The sequence below is a fragment of the Alosa sapidissima genome, chromosome 13 (assembly GCF_018492685.1).
Source record: "Alosa sapidissima isolate fAloSap1 chromosome 13, fAloSap1.pri, whole genome shotgun sequence".
NCBI classification, from domain to species: Eukaryota; Metazoa; Chordata; class Actinopteri; order Clupeiformes; family Clupeidae; genus Alosa; species Alosa sapidissima.
Window position 1 is genome coordinate 3504411 of NC_055969.1, and position 17291 is coordinate 3521701.

General features: G+C 42.9%; 2 protein-coding genes across 5 annotated transcripts in view; both read right to left on the reverse strand.

Moving 5' to 3' along the window:
- Positions 1-4570: 4570 nt before the first annotated feature.
- crybb3 (crystallin, beta B3) lies at positions 4571-7759 on the reverse strand. 2 transcript variants are annotated; one of them, XM_042058661.1, is made up of 6 exons: positions 7694-7759; positions 6554-6633; positions 6316-6431; positions 5879-6011; positions 5262-5404; positions 4571-4971 (listed from the first exon to the last, which is right to left on the reverse strand). In XM_042058661.1, exons 2-6 carry the CDS (start codon positions 6626-6628, stop codon positions 4746-4748), a joined length of 693 nt encoding a protein of 230 aa, XP_041914595.1. In that variant the 5' UTR covers positions 6629-6633; positions 7694-7759; the 3' UTR covers positions 4571-4745. The 2 variants fall into 2 exon arrangements, with proteins under 2 accessions (XP_041914595.1, XP_041914594.1); XM_042058660.1 differs by lacking the exon at positions 7694-7759 and adding an exon at positions 7388-7449.
- A 1147-nt stretch (positions 7760-8906) lies between these two features.
- The window catches only part of tnks1bp1 (tankyrase 1 binding protein 1), a 35228-nt gene continuing 26843 nt past the window's right edge, over positions 8907-17291 (reverse strand). For 2 of the 3 annotated variants that reach the window (XM_042058657.1, XM_042058655.1), the window contains exons 5-12: positions 16625-16814; positions 15680-15842; positions 14967-15100; positions 14070-14127; positions 13486-13619; positions 10945-11120; positions 10319-10416; positions 8907-10128 (exon numbers count right to left, since the gene is read on the reverse strand). In XM_042058657.1, coding sequence (XP_041914591.1) covers positions 10332-10416; positions 10945-11120; positions 13486-13619; positions 14070-14127; positions 14967-15100; positions 15680-15842; positions 16625-16814 — 940 coding nt within the window. In that variant the 3' untranslated portion in view covers positions 8907-10128; positions 10319-10331. The remainder of the gene's footprint in view (positions 10129-10318; positions 10417-10944; positions 11121-13485; positions 13620-14069; positions 14128-14966; positions 15101-15679; positions 15843-16624; positions 16815-17291) is intronic. The other variant, XM_042058656.1, reaches the window with a different exon arrangement.

Below are 17291 nucleotides of genomic sequence, written 5' to 3' on the forward strand. Positions count from 1 at the left end.
AAGTTACAGCATTTCTATCACAATTGACCAGACTTTGACCTTTCGTCTTCTTTTAACAAAATTCTGGCTATGATTGTTCCTTGTATTGCATCATGAGCCATCACTGCACCTATTGCATTCTACTGTTGTTAGCCTTAAGCCTAGCTCAGTCATTATGTTGTACCACATCACCCTCCATTAGAAGTGCAATGAGCTGCATTGAGCATAATAAACTGTATTTAGAATTCCAAATCCATATTTCTAGATATTTTGGTAAAAGTAACTTAAAAGTAATACAATAGTAGTGTAATGCCTTACAATTCAGAAACAGTAATATTATAATGTAATGAATTACTTTGAAATGACAGTAATAAGTAATACATAATATATTACGATTTTAAGTAACTTGCTCAACACTGCTGGCGACACAAATAAAATCTCCTTTGGAAACCAATGACTTACGCCTTACAGTATCAAGCGGACTTAAACTGCTATATCGTGGCGAAAAGTTGTAGTAAAATTCACGCAGCTCCATGAGTCAAGGAAAGCGCGAATGAAGTAGCCACTTCTAAATGGGACCCACTACACAGTAGCTTAAGGTGTGTTGCTAAAGCAGCTATAATGAAATGAAGGTGTCATTGTTTGGATACTTCACACACACGTGCTTTTTATTTCACAGACTTTTATCTGTTATCTTTTATGCTTTTAATTTCACAGACTACAACTACCAAGCTGGAATCAAAGCACATCGATTCCCCTCTCACACCCTGCACGCACTTAAAACAAAATAAACAGGCGTCTCAGTCTCACGCATGTATAGGCAAAACTGTATCAGACCGGTGTAACGTTGGTAAATCTTCCATTGCACAGAATGATTTTTGTAGCACGTGCAACAAATGACAGTCGAAAGATACAATTACAGTGCTGCTATCAATTTTCTTGGTATAACCGCATTTATAGTTTTCTACAAATGCAATCAATCAAATTGGCCTCCATCACTCAACCAAAGCTAATGGTAACATTACCTAGGTCCTTATTGATATTATAAGATTAACTTACTTGCAGTAAAAACCAAGCATGTCCGATAAACATCCTCAGATTTATTTCGGCTTCAAGAAGAAATGGGAATTACATTTCATGTGAACATCATCCTATCCTTATTAGACGTTCTCTGTGGTAAACTACAGTCCTTGTAGAAAGCGTCCATTGTTTTTCCAACCCACTTTTAACTTCCAACAAAATTACGTCTCACAGCAACGATGCGCCATCTAGTGGACAAACGACTACTTATCGCCTATACTGGAAATGCAGCCATGATGATGAATATTTATTTTGGCTTTCTTCACTAAATGTACACATAACCAAATTTTTTTTAGACCCCCCCCATGGATGAAATTCTACGAAACTTGGCATACCCCCAGAGAATGCCAGGTCAATCATACACATAAAATTTGGTGCAGTTCTGAACATCTTAACTGAAGATAGGGGCGATTAAAGCAGAATAATATTGCATTTTCATTTTTTACCGGGGGGGTGCAAATCACAAATGAGTGATTATGGGCCAGATTCATGTGGGTCCCAGCATGGGGGGGGGGGGGGGGGAGTGGCCCCCGGGGACGAAACGAATTTTTTCTGTAAAAGTCTAGTGGGGCTACATACCCACCAAATTTCATGTGTCCCGGTGGTTCGGTGTCCCGGGTATCGTTGACCAAAAATTCAGGAAGTAGATGACGGAAAAAAAAAAAAAAACTTTGACAATCCCTATATGACTGCTTCGCTAGCGGCGGTCATAATAAGATGGATGTTGCTGTTGGCGAACAGTGTGACACGAGTTTAGCTTTTAATAAGTTGGCAAACGTTTGAACTAGCCAACTAGCTCCACTGGTGGGAAACGCATGGGACTCATAGCGCTGCCGCTGTCCTATTGCGTGCAGAGGGAATTTGAAAGACAACTGATTATCCTGCCCATCGGACTGAGCACTGCGAACGGTGAGTCCCCAGACCCTACATTTTAATGTGGGTCTGGCTCGTCAGGCTAATTATATAGTGCTTTATCTAATTATTTAGAAACAGGGGGGTGAAACTGACTTGCCAGGGCCCCAGGGGTGGAGGGCCCCTTAAGAAGATTGGAATAAAGTGGTTGGTTTTGGTTTTTGGTGCCCTTAATGTGAATGACTAATTAAGTTACATACAAAAATAGTGGAAGGAATCTCTATGAGGTCTCTCCACAAACGGCGCAAAATGTTTTAGTTCACCCAATGCAGATATTCAAATTAAGTGACAGGAAATTATGCAGCGCCAAATTTAGTAACACAGCAACAGTCATGTTTTCCTCTAAGAAAAGTCAAAACTGCTACTTTCTAACCAAAAATAAAGGTTTAGCCTCTTGAGTCATAGTGTCACTGGCATTAAAATCATGTCCATGGACCATGCTAAACTGCTTGAATATCCAGCAATATTTACGCAAGAAATGAACAGATAGGCTACTGACCATTAAAAGAGAGCAAAGTACATTTTCAAATGATGTCTTGGTAACGCCTGTAATCGGAGGCAAAAACGTAATATAGGCTACAATTTAGAAAAGGGGTTCTCACATTTGGTACCAAGGACCCCTTGTGTGGGAAAACATTTTCTGAGGACCCCCTCATAATCATAACAATCAAGCATGCTTATTACAGTTCGTATACTTGGTATACATATGCTTATTACAGTTCGTATACTTGGTATACATATGCTTATTACAGTTCATAAACGTTGGTATACATATGCTTGTATGCATATGCTTATTACAGTTCGTATACTTGGTATACATATGCTTATTACAGTTCGTATACTTGGTATACGCTTATTACAGTTCATAAACGTTGGTATACATATGCTTGTATGCATATGCTTATTACAGTTTGTATACTTGGTATACATATGCTTATTACAGTTTGTATACTTGGATACCATTTTTACCACTCTGAAGTTGTGGCCAGGTTCACTATCCTGTGTTTCTGGCAGGTATGTAACTTGGTCTTTTTGTAAACTTTTTGTATCACTGTCGATGTGGGCTGACTCAAACAGTTCTCCACATTCATCAGCTTGTTGCTGGCAAATAAGCCAAGCTAAGCAGCAGAAAGTGACCTCAAGTTTATCGTGACCTGAGTGAAGTGATTGAAGAGATTTGATATGATTTTATTAGCCTGACGTAGTCAATTCTATTCAGAATGTGAAATTTCTCAACCTCAAATTTTGTAGGCGGGGTTAAATTCGGACTTGCTTCCAGGCTGATTTGTCATTATCATATCAAAGTTAAATGTTAGTGTGGGTGGGAGCAATCATTTGTTTGTTTTATTGGTGCAAAGGGTCATCATCTGGATCATCGCATCAGATGTGCACATTTTTATGATAAAGCACAACTTTATCATTCCAAGCAAATTATTTCTTGGATCCCTTGGCTATAGGTTGCTGACCCCCAGGGTTCCCTGGACTACAAGCAGGGAGGCCAGCAGGGAGACTAATAGTGCACTGCAATAGTGCAGTTTAGAAAGAACCATGGCCTGAGCATACAAGATATTGTGTGATATATTGTGTTAGATAAGGTCAGCATATGCTTAAAGAATTAGCTTCAACTATAAACAATACAACTGGCTACACCAGATGCAGGAGTGCTGCGGTCATTAAAAAAAATTAGACTAGTCTTCTATTTTTATGTGAACAGAAGGCGTCAGTTGCGTCAGTTGCCTGGTGTAGCCCGTCTGTCAGAGATCCGCTTCCCAACTCTCCTTCTTCATCTGAGCAAGTCGACTGCTTATGCTCCCTTCTCTGACTGCATCCTTTTGATCTCTCCAAGGCCCTGTCTGAGCAGCGCTGGTGCTCCCTGCCGTCTTTTCTTGCTGCCTCAGCTCCTCATGCCAAGCTTCCTGTCAGACTCCTGGTTAAAAAGCTGAACGTATGGAGCGAAGCCCCATATAAACATTACTGTGGTTAAAAGGGCCTGCGTCAGCCTGTCTCCAGAGCCATTAAAGCCCATTAACCTGTGATACACGGACGATTTCCTCCTCAGGCATAAACGCCACTTGATGAATGAGCCACAGGTGCTGCTATGAGAGAGCCTCAGCCCCTTCTGTACGTGCCAATTATAGCAGGACGCAGGATGAAAATGTGTGTCATTTCTTGGATAAATGTAGGCTATAGATGTGATGATGAATTAATTTAGGTTGAGGTGATTAAAGTGATTAAATGACTCGCTAATTAACCTGGCATTGAGTGTTGGAACTGTGATATTTTCTGTTTAGGTGCATTGTGAATTTGTTCCTGTCATTGAGTGCACATGTATCTAGACTCTCTCACTCCACCCATTTCTGATCAATCTAATTTAATCTCTGTAGATTAAGTTTGAAATGTACCTTTGACCAGTCTTAAATTAATCTCTGTTAAACTCTCTTGATTATCACTAAGCCTCTATCTAGTAGTGAAACCCATACTAATCTGAATAATTCTGAATAAACTCACAGCTAAATCCCGAAAGCAATCACTTGTAACCTAACCAGTGAAAATCAAGAGCATTCCACACCAGTATTACTGATCAAACCAAATGCGGGCCAAAGCCTTTATTGTTTATTCCAGTCGAAGACACTCGGGGAAGGCGGTCACTTCCGGGTTCGCCGCTTCTTGGTGGCCCTCTGAGAGGGGTGGAGGCCTGGCGGAGGGTCAGAGGAAGGGGTGGGGGTGTCGGCGCTGGGGGTGGTCCCGAGGCTGGGGGGGCTCGCTGCTCTCCTTCAGCTGGTGCCGGCCGCAGCGGGAGGGGCGGGGGGAGGAGGCACGGGGTTGGGGGTGGGCTCCGGGGCAGTGAAGCAGCCGCGCTTGTGCCACTGCATGTCACGCACACGCCGGACGGACTGAACCTGAGGCACGGCCGCCCCCCAGTCGTTCCAGTGCTTGTAGTCGCCGTGCTCGAACACGTACTGGCGCCCTCTGTAGCCTGGGTACATGTAGCCCACCCACCTAGACAGAGATCAGAGGAGAGAGAATGTTTAAGCACCATGTCAGATAAATATACTGTGGTCAAATCTCCCTCAGAATGTCTAGACACGGGAATGTACTGTACATCCCACATGCTTTTTGTTCCAATCAAAACTTAATCATACCCTACTTTAGTTCATACAGATGGTAGTGAAATGATCCAAATTACATTAATCAAGCCATTGTTTAAAACGGTCCTGGAGCCATTATGGGGGAACTGGCACACCCTGACAAGTATCTGTATAACTGAATAACTTGTGTGGGCCCCTTACGTTCCATTCAGGGCTTTGACGCTGGCCACACGATCCTGGAAGCCATGGGCCCAGAGGCTGGGGACATCATCATCCATGATCTCCATCTTCCTTCCAGCAAAGCCTCCATTCTCAAATAGGTGGAGCTTGTGATCCGCACTATCCTGTAACAAACAGGGAGTAGATCAACTTCATTCTGGGGTCCTTAGTTCTGTACATGGGTAAGAAAATAATAAGCGTGGTTTGTGTGTGTGTGTGTGTGTGTGTGTGAGTGTGTCACTAGACTTTTCTGTTTTTGCATGTGTAGTTTGTTGGCATGTGAAAACGCTGTGTTGGTAAATTTTAGGCCTGAACAAGCACTGTCAGACACACACGGTCAGTTCTAGGCCTGCACTCTTGTTTACAACCCAAAACCCTCCTGATGTTCTGCGTGAATAACATGGGCCAGTTTCCCAGATGGGCATTAGCCGTTATCCGTGCATAAACCTGTCTTTCAATGGCTACTCTCTGTGGACTGATCCCCCCCATTTAGAAAAAAAGGCCTGACAAATGACGAGCGATGTGTAATTGATTTAGTCAGTGATCCTTGGTCAGTTGGTGATGAGGTCAGTTGGTTGCAGGCGGGCAGCAGCACTGACCACACGGAGAGGCCTCAGGGACAGCAGACAGTAGCTGCTCTGGCTGTTGGTCCAGGAGCTCCAGCGGGGGTACTCGCCCTTCTCCAGAACGTACTGCTCCCCGGCAAAGCCCATACGCTCATACGCCACCCACCTGGGCAGAGAGTGACCAAACACACACACACACACACACATGCACACACACACACACACACACAAACACACACACACACAGGGTTAGAAGAGAGTCAGAGAAAGAGAGAGAGTGACAGAGATAAACACAGAGAGAGAAGGATATAGAAAAATACTGAGAAAGACAGATAGTTAGAAATACAGAGAGAGAGAAGGACAGAGAAGCACAGAGAGAGATAAACATTGAGAGAAAGGGGATGGAGACAATAAAGGTGTTTTTTAAAAGGAAAACTGAGAAAATTCAGAAGTGAGGTGAGTCTACTCACGGTCCAGATTCTACAATGGCTGAGCCAACTCTCTCCAGCTTCTCGCCAGCATCCTTGCACTCTGCAGAGAACTCTGCCTTCTTCCCTCGGAAATTCTCGAACTCGAACAGCACCACCTAGAGGCCAGGGACAAACAGCCATGTGGAAGTCCATTCAAGATAGAAAGAAAACATGAACTAATTCATGCAGGAGGAGGAGATGGTGATTTGCCGGTTTGCATGTTAGTGTGAGGTGGTACCTTGTAGGTAGCTCCAGCCCCTCCCTGACTTTTCCCAGCAGCCAGCTGTTCTGGGGCGCCTTGCTGCTCTGACATCCTACCTCAAGAAGAACAATAACAACGGAATAACACATTAATCAGTAAACAACAACAGAAACAACAACAAAGCAACACACATGAAACAGTAAACAAAAATGACTACAAAGCGACACACATTAAATGGCGAACAACAAGAAAGTGACCTGCAGGTGCAGGACCTGCAAAGGCTGAGGGAATCATAGTCTCAGTAGACAGGTCTGTGTAAAAACAGAGACTTTGAGGAGAGAGATGCTTCAAAAGCTCTCTTTGAACAGGAGTGAGAGATGCAAAGGAATGCAGGAAAGGAAGTAAAGAATGATAGAAGGGAGGGATTTGGGATGAAACAAGAGGGAGTGAGAGATCTTGAAGTCCTGAGGTGAAGCTGACAGAAAATCTATAAATACACTGACATTTTTCCATCGGTTTACTGGAGAGCAACTTTACTCTGAAAAACAAAAAATGTCACCGCAATATCAGAAAATAAAGATCTGAACTGTACCACAGCATTAAGGCCTCAGTGAAGAAATTATTACAGAGAAAAGAGCAAAAACTATCCATCAATATTAATTTGTTAGCAGACTGTCAGGTATTTCTCTCTGGAATGCTCCTCAAGAAACACCGTGCTCTGAAGCTGTCTAACGTTCTCAACCTTGACCTGTTGTCTTTGACTTGATTCTTTCTCTCAAAAGTGGCTTCAAGAACACAAGAACTTGAATTCTTTCCTTGCCACACTGTTGCAAAACAACTCATCCAAGCACATCCTCAGCATGTTCTTACCTGTAGCACTTGAAATAGCAACGCCTGAGTCTTTACACACTAGCCTTTTGAAGAAATCTCTGGCTCGACATGGCCGAAAAGGTATCGACTAGTGGACAAGCCAACTAGTGCTCCCTTTACTAAGCAAAAGTAGCTACACAGTGCAGACGGTGCATAAGAAAGCTGTGCGGAGGGAGACCAGGACGGGGGGACATGGAGGAGGGAAAGGGGACGGAGGAAGGGAGCGAGGAAAGGGGGTAAGAGGGAAGCGAGGGAGGCACAGCCTGGCGCCAGAGGAGCAGAGGATGCAGTCTTTTTCACCGTTACCTGGTTAGCCTGTAACTTCAGTGCGCCGCACGTAACACCACTCTCACTCTCTTTCGCACTCTCGCCCACTCTCTCTCTCACTTCGGTGTGGGTGTGTGTGTTGTTTGGGGGGTGTGTGAGCGGGCGTGTGTGGCGAGCATACACCAGGGGGCCAGGGGGGGTTTTTATGGTTTATTTCTGTCCAGAGCAGCAGAAAAGTGCTGGGTGGGTGAGGCTGTTGATGCAGCAAGTCTGTCGCTTGCATTGTGTCCGTCACACTGACTCTCAATAGCGGCTGGGGTTGGCACAGGCTGCCCCGCGCCACCCGGCTGCCCTGCCGCCAGCGCTCCCACAGCGGGCACAGGCAGGGTGCGAGCCAAGAGGATTCAGAGAGATCAGACCCACTCAGCACAAACCTGCACACCAGCCCTCTCTCTCCCGCGCTCTCTCTCTCTCACTCTACCTCACTCGCTGGCACTCTCTCTCTCTGGGCTTCTGGCCACACCCATCCAGTGGAGAGTTCTGTCCAGCATCTGTGTGTCTGTCCAGGTGCTTCTCTCACCCCCTCCCTCCGGTCAGGTTTAGGTCTGTTATGTTTTCTCTTTCTATCCCTTTCTTCTTGCACTCTAGCCCCAGATCCCCATTTCCCCCATGCCAGACTTCCATGTTGTCATTTTAAATCAAATCTGTCCCCAATGACCTTGAGAATTTTTTTACCAAATTCAAAAGGAACCGAGATCCATTTGACAAATTTCAGTGTATCAGTTGACTGATACTTGGCACTGAGTACAAATTAGAATGAGTTCCATTACAGGTAATAGTATGACCTTGAAGTACATGTCAAGGTCGTTAAGTTTATATCTAGATAGATAGATAGATAGATACTTTATTGATCCCCAGGGGAAATTCAAGAATATCTGGGCAGTTGGATGGAAGGTGTGAGTGTATAAATAATCTATTTATACCATGGAAGTCAGGTGCATATAACCCAGGGAATGCTAGAAGGAGATGGGACTCTGTCTGAGTCTGTGTCCAGTCTTAAGGCTCTTTAAACCTCTGATCTCAAATAAAGTGACTCGCCTCTTTGAGGAAGTGTCTCTCCAAAGGAAAATAACCTGAAGTCGCTAGAGGGAAAGCCCTTAAACTTAAATCCTGTTCCTTACTGTTTAAATGTATGAACATGTAGGCCAAAGAATTTAGCAGTGTAGAGGTAAAACACACATAGACACACGCATCCCCATCAAAATGATTTTAATAGAGAATTCCCATGATTGCTTTTTAAAATACATATATTACCCATCCATATGTAAAATGTCTCCCTATTGACAGAAAAAATATAGCTTTGCAGAAAAATGACAGACTCAGAGAAGTTAGCAAAGTAAAAAGACAAGTAAAAACAATTCCATGATCCATAATCACTCAGTCATCAAACGAGTTGGATTGATGTAAATTACAATGAATCATTTTCATGGTGGCCAATCAGAAGTCTTAACAAAAGTGCTCACGCCATGGCAGTGGCATTGCAGCGGTTCTAGAAACTGGATTAAGAGTGGTGCCACGGGTGTGCCGAGCGATTGCATCAGTGCCAGCATCGGTGGCAGTTGGCACTGGCTGGAATAGAATGGCAAGACACACAGATAATGGCAGCGAATGGGACAGGGGATTGTCTGACTGTCTCCATTTGGCATAGCAAGATGTGAATAGCTGACCTGGGATCAGATATGAGGCTACCTCATCCTGCACCCCTCAGTCTCAAGACTGAGAGACCCAGAAACACTGGGCACAGAAGGCCTCTTACTGGCACATAGGAAAAGACGGAATTAGCTTTAGCATTCATTTGCGTTAGCTTCTCAACAGACATGGGAATGTGTATGTACATTAACAAGAGCAAGTGAACATAACAAAGAGAGTGATTAATATGTATTCTATGGTGAAGATCTGCAAATATACAGAGGTTTGACGTGGTGTTTACCTGCTTGCTTAATGCATAGTCATCACAAAGCATATACAATTTTTTTTTTTTCGATCCAGGATTACAAAAAATAAAAAAAACAAACTCAGTTTGGAGGCACTTAGTCCTGTGGTCTCATCGCCCTAAAGTGCATCTTGAAGAAGACTAAAGTGGTCTTATGTGGTCTTTGCTGCATCCACATCTCTTCTCCTCCTTTAGCATAGTGTTGTGTTGTGTCAGCACCTCAGTCAATCCTTTTGGATGGTAAAGTCTCTTCAAGTTTGAATCCCTTTTGACCCGGCGGTCACAAACCCAGGGATCCACTGATGGCATTGAGCAAGAGGAGGTCGCCCGCCCCCAACCTCTGTCCTGCTATGTGTGGTCAATTCTTGAGAAAATTCCAGAAGGTACGGTGCATGGCTGTCAGGAAGGAAGCTCAGCGATAGCAGCAGCAGCATCGGTGTCATCTGGGATTCAGCAGGGCACCATCTTCTGATGTCACTTCCTGTAGACAGGCACAGGCAAAGGTGAATCTATCATTTAATCAGAATCAGACTATGGGTGTATTGTCAAGTATGTCTCCACCTACAACGCATTTGTCTTAAAATAAAACATATTGTGTGTAGAATGACTGACATTAACTGATTTCAAATAATCTTTTTATGGAGATGCAAGCGGGTGAGCTAAAGTCTTACCTGTTGGACCAGGTTACGCATCGGTGTCAGGCTGACCATGCTGGCTCAGTCGCTGCTTGGACTTCAGCTCCTTAAGCCACAGTGGTGAGGGGCTGGCCCTGGAGTCACAGGGGTCAAACGTTATCGGACGATATTATATAATGAGAATCTGTCTACATGCTACACATTCATGAGGAATGATATGCAGGCTGATTTCAGAGTATTTTAGAGGGCTCAGAGTATTTTAGAGGGCTCAGAGAATTCTTTAAAGACTTTTTGTGAAAAACATCTTTTGAGAGGTACTAGCTGCAAGGCATGAGTAAGAGTGCATTTCTAGTGGATGTTGGTCAGTTGGGTCTCTGTGCAGTTTACTGAAGTGCAAGATACATGTGATTTATGTTTCTCTTGTGTTTGTTTGATGTTGACCATGAGGGAAATAAATGTATCTATCTAATCCTGTAAGTGGATTACATATATGATTATTTTAGTACTCTGGCTTTTCTATATGATTTTATAATCATAAACAGCACGCCATGCTAGCCTGCTAGGGCTAAGCCACACATGCAACTAATCCATGAGTTGAACCAGGATTACCAGTAATATTACTATTAATATGAACATTTCTTGAGAATGGGGTGTTCTCTTACCCGCCCTCCTTCGCTCCCACAGGGGGCAGTACTCGGGGTCCGTGGGGGGAGCGGGCAGCTGGGATTGGGGGTGATGGGGAGGGTCCGTCTTTCTGACCATCTCCATCTCCTCCTCCTCCTCCTTTCCCTCCTGTTGCTCCTTCCCCACTTCGTCTCTTGCTCCCAAACAGACGAGCCTGAGAGAAACGTAAACAATAACAAACTCCCTGATGAGTCCGCATCAATGAAGCAGACTGTACATTGAATAAGTCTGTTTTTAGTCTCACACAACAATGAAGCTCAACTATGAATGAAATATGGAAAAGCATTCTATTACTTTGTGTCTGCACACGCTTTAATTTAGATGGACATCTCTCTCACACTGTGCAATCATAATAACAAGACCAAGATCATAGCTGTACCAGGGGGGTATTCCAAGTATGTGGTTTAGTGACAAGCCTGGGTAAGTTACATTACATTACATTTAGCAGACACTTCTTGACTAAAGTGACTTACATATGTCAGCTATATTACAAGGGATCACATTGTCCCCGGAGCAACTTGGGGTTAAGTGCCTTGCTCAAGGGCACAACGGTGGAAGCCGGGAATTGAACCGACTACTTTCAGGCTACTGCACGCTAGCCCAGCTCCTTAACCACTACATTACCACCGCCCCACAGTTTGGTTAACTCAGAGTAAGTGGTAAACCTCCTAATAGAAAAGCTGTATGGCTTCATTCTCCTAACAAAACAATGGGATAGGGCTCTTGTTGTAGGAGGTTTACCACTTACTCTTGAGTTAACTTACCCAGGTTTGTCACTAAACCACGTACTTGGAATGCCCCCCAGAACTTGTCCAAAATCTCCCCTATTCACCACTAGATGGCAGTATGACACAACTATCTCAAGCTAATAGAGCTTGGTAACACTTTATTTTAATGTATCGCTGTTACAGTGTACCTACCTGATTAGGTACAGTGGTACAACCTGTGTAACAACATATACTATCAGGTACTATCATTGTACTTGCATTATGTATTTGTGGGTACCTACATATAGTTGTTACATTGTAATACTTGTATTGTAATACTAAGTGCTTTTACAAAACTTTGCCAATTTGCCTAAATTTTCATCAGAGGCAAAGAGCTGATCTGAGACCTGCTGGATGGGGTAAATCTGGTCATGGTAGATTTGATATACAAACCATTCTTAGCTCCAGTCAAGGCCTCATTGTCTTCAGTGTACATGTAACAGCTGTTCTGCTACAACCTTGTTACACTTTGATAAAGTGGAATAAACCTATTAAGTATACCAGTTAATTACTTACATGTACATATGACATGTATGTTATGTCTTCGATGTCTTGGAACAGGTCTACTAATTCACTACATAGTACATATATTAACTGTGTTGGTACACATTTATTGCTCTTTGATACAGTGGCATAAACCAATTAAAATGAAGTGTACCAGTTAAGTACTTACAATTACATATTACATGTATGTTGTGTCATTGGTGTCTTGGAACATGTCTGCCATTACCCTACATACTGTAGTACATGTATCAACTGTGTCGGTACACATTTATTACTCTTTTGATACAGTGGAATAAACCCATTAAAATAAAGTGTACCAGTTAAGTACTTACATGTACAAATTATATACATCCTGTCAATGATGTCATGCATCCTGTAATTGATGTGTTGAAACGTGTCTGCTGTTACACCACACAGTACATGTGAATTAGTAGACCTGTTCCAAGACATCGAAGACACAACATACATGTCATATGTACATGTAAGTAATTAACTGGTACACTTAATACGTTTATTCCACTGTATCAAAGAGTAACAAGGTTGTAGCAGCACAGCTGTAACATGTACACTGAAGACAATGAGGCCTTGACTGGAGCTAAGAATGGTTTGTATATCAAATCTACCATGACCAGATTTACCCCATCCAGCAGGTCTCAGGTCAGCTCTTTGCCTCTGATGAAAATTTTGGCAAATTGGCAAAGTTTTGTAAAAGCACTCAGTATTACAATGTAACAACTATATGTAGGTACCCACAAATACATAATGCAAGTACAATGATAGTACCTGATAGTACATGTTGTTACACAGGTTGTACCACTGTACCTAATCAGGTAGGTACACTGTAACAGCGACACATTAAAATAAAGTGTTACCGAGAGAGCTTTGTAATAATACTAGTATTGTCAGGAAGAGCACACTTCATATAGTGTCCTAAAAGCTATTCAACCATCAGAGACGACATCAAGAATGGCTAACAGAGTGATATGAACCATGACATGTTTTTCTTCATATTTTCAATATTCCATCATTATTCTAAGAAGCAAACACTCACTACCTCACAGACCACAAATCCATCCAAACTCTGCAGGCAATCTGTCTGTATTTCATACCTCCTCCACTTCAAATGTCATACCAGTCTGTCCACTTAGAGGTAACTTTCCTCAGCAAGTGTAATGAATGGGGAAGTGACCTCACCTGGTTTCAAGCACTGACTGTAGAATGCGGTTCCTTACGGTCATTAGTTCTTACCTTAAGGGAGGCAGCATCCATTCCTGGCAGGGCGACTCTGTGAGGTTGGGAGGGGGGAGGTATGGCCTCTTTCTCTCGAGGCTGCTCATCCTCAGAGCTGGACTCCTCCTCTTTAGACAAAGGCACTTTAACATCTACAAGAGAGAAAGATCTATGTGTTAAAAAAAATAATCACAAACACTATTGCCAAAAACATACATAACATACATCCCTTGAAGCTAAACTAAAAAAGGAACACCAGTTGTTAACTAGCAATGTAGCGTTCTCTCACATCCCCAATAATGTTTAGGCCTTATGTTTTCCAAAACGAGTGGAAAACAACAAGGGTGGTTAACACAACATTGATAAGTTAGCCGATGCTGGACCAAAGTTCCACCAGCACAGAAAGGGAAACAGATTATCATGGACTAACTTTAGTGACATTTCGATCCATTGTTTGTCTGTACTAGCAGCCTGGCCAGAAGTCTTAAAAATGAACTTTGTTGTTTCCGCTATCTGGATACAAAAAATCAATGCAAAACATTTCCTACATGTAGCCAACATAGATGACATTTTTTTTTAATTAAAAACATCAGTGTTTTTACCAGTGCGCGCACCTTTTGCTCCTTCCCCACTTCGTCTCTTGCTCCCAAACAGACGAGCCTGAGAGAAACGTAAACAATAACAAACTCCCTGATGAGTCCGCATCAATGAAGCAGACTGTACATTGAATAAGTCTGTTTTTAGTCTCACACAACAATGAAGCTCAACTATGAATGAAATATGGAAAAGCATTCTATTACTTTGTGTCTGCACACGCTTTAATTTAGATGGACATCCCTCTCACACTGTGCAATCATAATAACAAGACCAAGATCATAGCTGTACCAGGGGGGTATTCCAAGTATGTGGTTTAGTGACAAGCCTGGGTAAGTTAACTCAGAGTAAGTGGTAAACCTCCTAATAGAAGAGCTGTATGGCTTCATTCTCCAAACAAAACAATGGGATAGGGCTCTTGTTGTAGGAGGTTTACCACTTAGTTTGAGTTAACTTACCCAGGTTTGTCACTAAACCACGTACTTGGAATACCCCCCAGAATCCATAATCTCCTCTATCCACCACTAGATGGCAGTATGACATCTATTTCAAGGTAAGAGAGCTTTGCAATAATAATAGCGTTGTCAGGAAAAACACACTTCAGCATCAGAGACGACATCAACAATGGTTAACAAATTGACATTAACCATGGCATGCTTTTCTTCATGTTTTCATTATACCATCATGACTCTAATGTCATGAGTGAACACTCACTACCCCACAGACCACAAAACCATCCAAACTCTGCAGGCAATCAGCAGTGCATTTTATACCTCCTCCACTTCAAATATCATACCAGTTTATCCACTTATAGGTAACTTTTCCCAGCAAGTGTAATGAATGGGCAAGTACCCTCCACCTGGGCCACCTGTAGAATACGGTTCCTTACGGTCATTAGTTCTTACCTTAAGGGAGGCAGCATCCATTCCTGGCAGGGCGACTCTGTGAGGTTGGGAGGGGGGAGGTATGGCCTCTTTCTCTCGAGGCTGCTCATCCTCAGAGCTGGACTCTTCCTCTTTAGACGAAGGCACTTTTCCATCTACAAGAGAGAAAGATCTATGTGTTAAAAAAATCACAAACACTATTACCAAAAACATGCATAACATACCGGTACATCCCTTGAAACTAAACTAAACATGGACCACCAGTTGCTAACTAGCAATGTAGCTAATTCTCTCACAGCCCCAATCATTTGTTTGCCTTTCTATGCTGGTGGAACCTTGGTCCAGCAATAGCCAACATATCAATGAGCATGGTTCGTTGTGTTTTTAGAAAACACAAGGCCTAGACATTATCATGAACTAACTTTGGAGATATTTTGATCCATTGTTTGTTTGTACTAATAACCTGTTGTTTCAGCTATCCGGATACAAAAAATCTCTTGCATTTCCTACATGTAGCCTATATAGATGAAAAAAAAAAAAAAAAAAACACCAGTGTAATAGTTTCTACTGTCACTTGAGGAATGTGCCCTGGTTTTAGTTTGCTATGCTGGTTCAACAGGCTTGACTTGCTTTTGATATTCCTTTTCACGTGCACCTTTAACCACATTAGTCACAGCTCATGGCTCAAATGAATCACTGTGTCACTGTCCACTGCAGTTGTCAAAACAACCAACCTGCAGTGTCACAGAACCTCCAGTCAGGGGCGGAGGCCTCCTGTACTGTGGGCATGGCAGCGTTCTGGCGACTGGCTTTCGGTGGCCGTGTCCGTGTGCTCCTTCTCTTCCCCAGCTCCACCCTCGAGCGCAGAACAGTGGAGTCCAGCAGAGGCGCCGTGACCTGAACAACACACATAGAACATCTTTATTTGAGTCCACAATTCACACAGAGGCGCCGTGACCTGAACAACACACATAGAACATCTTTATTTGAGTCCACAATTCACACAGAGGCGCCGTGACCTGAAGAACACACATAGAACATCTTTATTTGAGTCCACAATTCACACAGAGCCGCCGTGACCTGAACAACACACATAGAACATCTTTATTTGAGTCCACAATTCACACAGAGGCGCCGTGACCTGAAGAACACACATAGAACATATTTATTTGAGTCCACAATTCACACAGAGGCGCCGTGACCTGAAGAACACACATAGAACACATTTATTTGAGTCCACAATTCACAGAGGCACAGTGACCTGAAGAACACACATAGAACACAACGGGAATGGTATTTTGAAAAGACATCAAATGTTTTTTTGACATTAATTGACTAAGCTGACATATGGTCTGCCACTTAATATGTTTGTGTGGGAACTCAAATTTGAAACGTCCACACGCAAAAAAGCCGACTGTTGATTACTGTTTAAGACTGCCTTAGGTACACATCTCACTACCTAAACGTTTTGGTACGAATGTGTACCTTTACACTTCTAATACACACACACACACACACACACACACACACACACACACACACACACACACACACACACACACACACACACCACACCCATACTGGCGGATGCCACACCTATTCATAAAAAAACACTGCACAGATAAAACATGCTCCATCTTATCCACACATTCTGTGACTGGCATCTCTGAAAGTGTTACCTCAGGGAAGAGAGGGAGCTCTGGCTCTGAGGGAAGATCATTGTCAACAGTGTCAGCTTCATCTTCAGCCTCAGGTTCAGCCTCAAGTTCAGCCTCAAGGTCAGCCTCGAGTTCAGCCTCAGGTTCATCTTCAGTGACTGTGTCCTCAGGCACAACAATCTCTGGAGATTTAGTTCTTTCAGCAGTATTGCTAAAAGACCAAATTAGAGCATATCACAATTATAGAATATGAAAAAATACACATATGAAAAAAATAATAATACACAAACAAGTGAAGATCACTGAACTAAGGTTCAGAGGCACTCTCATCTGTCTGCAAGTCACTAATAGTGAAGAAAGAAAACAAGTTCACTCACATTAATGACATAAAATTTAGAACAAAGTAACATACATTCTGCAAGTTGTACACATAAAATCTTGCAATTTTACACATCACCACAAGAGGACAGTGTGAACAATCTAATAGTTCACACACAGGACACGTTATGAGGTGAATGAGAGCATTCAGCTGAACTGAGAGCTACAGAACCTCATGACCTGAGGAATAAGAGAGATGACTGAAAAGAGATGATTACTTAATGTAATAATGGTAAGCACAGTCTGATCCAAGGGCTGGGTTCTGACCAAGACATTACATAATAGCGATGGAAGGGAAAAACAATAAGTT

Excerpts from the sequence above, each read along its gene's own strand:
- crybb3 (XM_042058661.1), bottom strand. The coding sequence starts at position 6,628 with ATGTCAGAGCAGCAAGGCGCCCCAGAACAGCTGGCTGCTGGGAAAAGT. Across the intron at positions 6,012-6,315 it reads GCCATTGTAGAATCTGGACC|GTGGGTGGCGTATGAGCGTA; the intron begins GTGAGTAGACTC and ends CTCTCTGCCCAG. Across the intron at positions 4,972-5,261 it reads GTCAAAGCCCTGAATGGAAC|GTGGGTGGGCTACATGTACC; the intron begins GTAAGGGGCCCA and ends ATCTCTGTCTAG.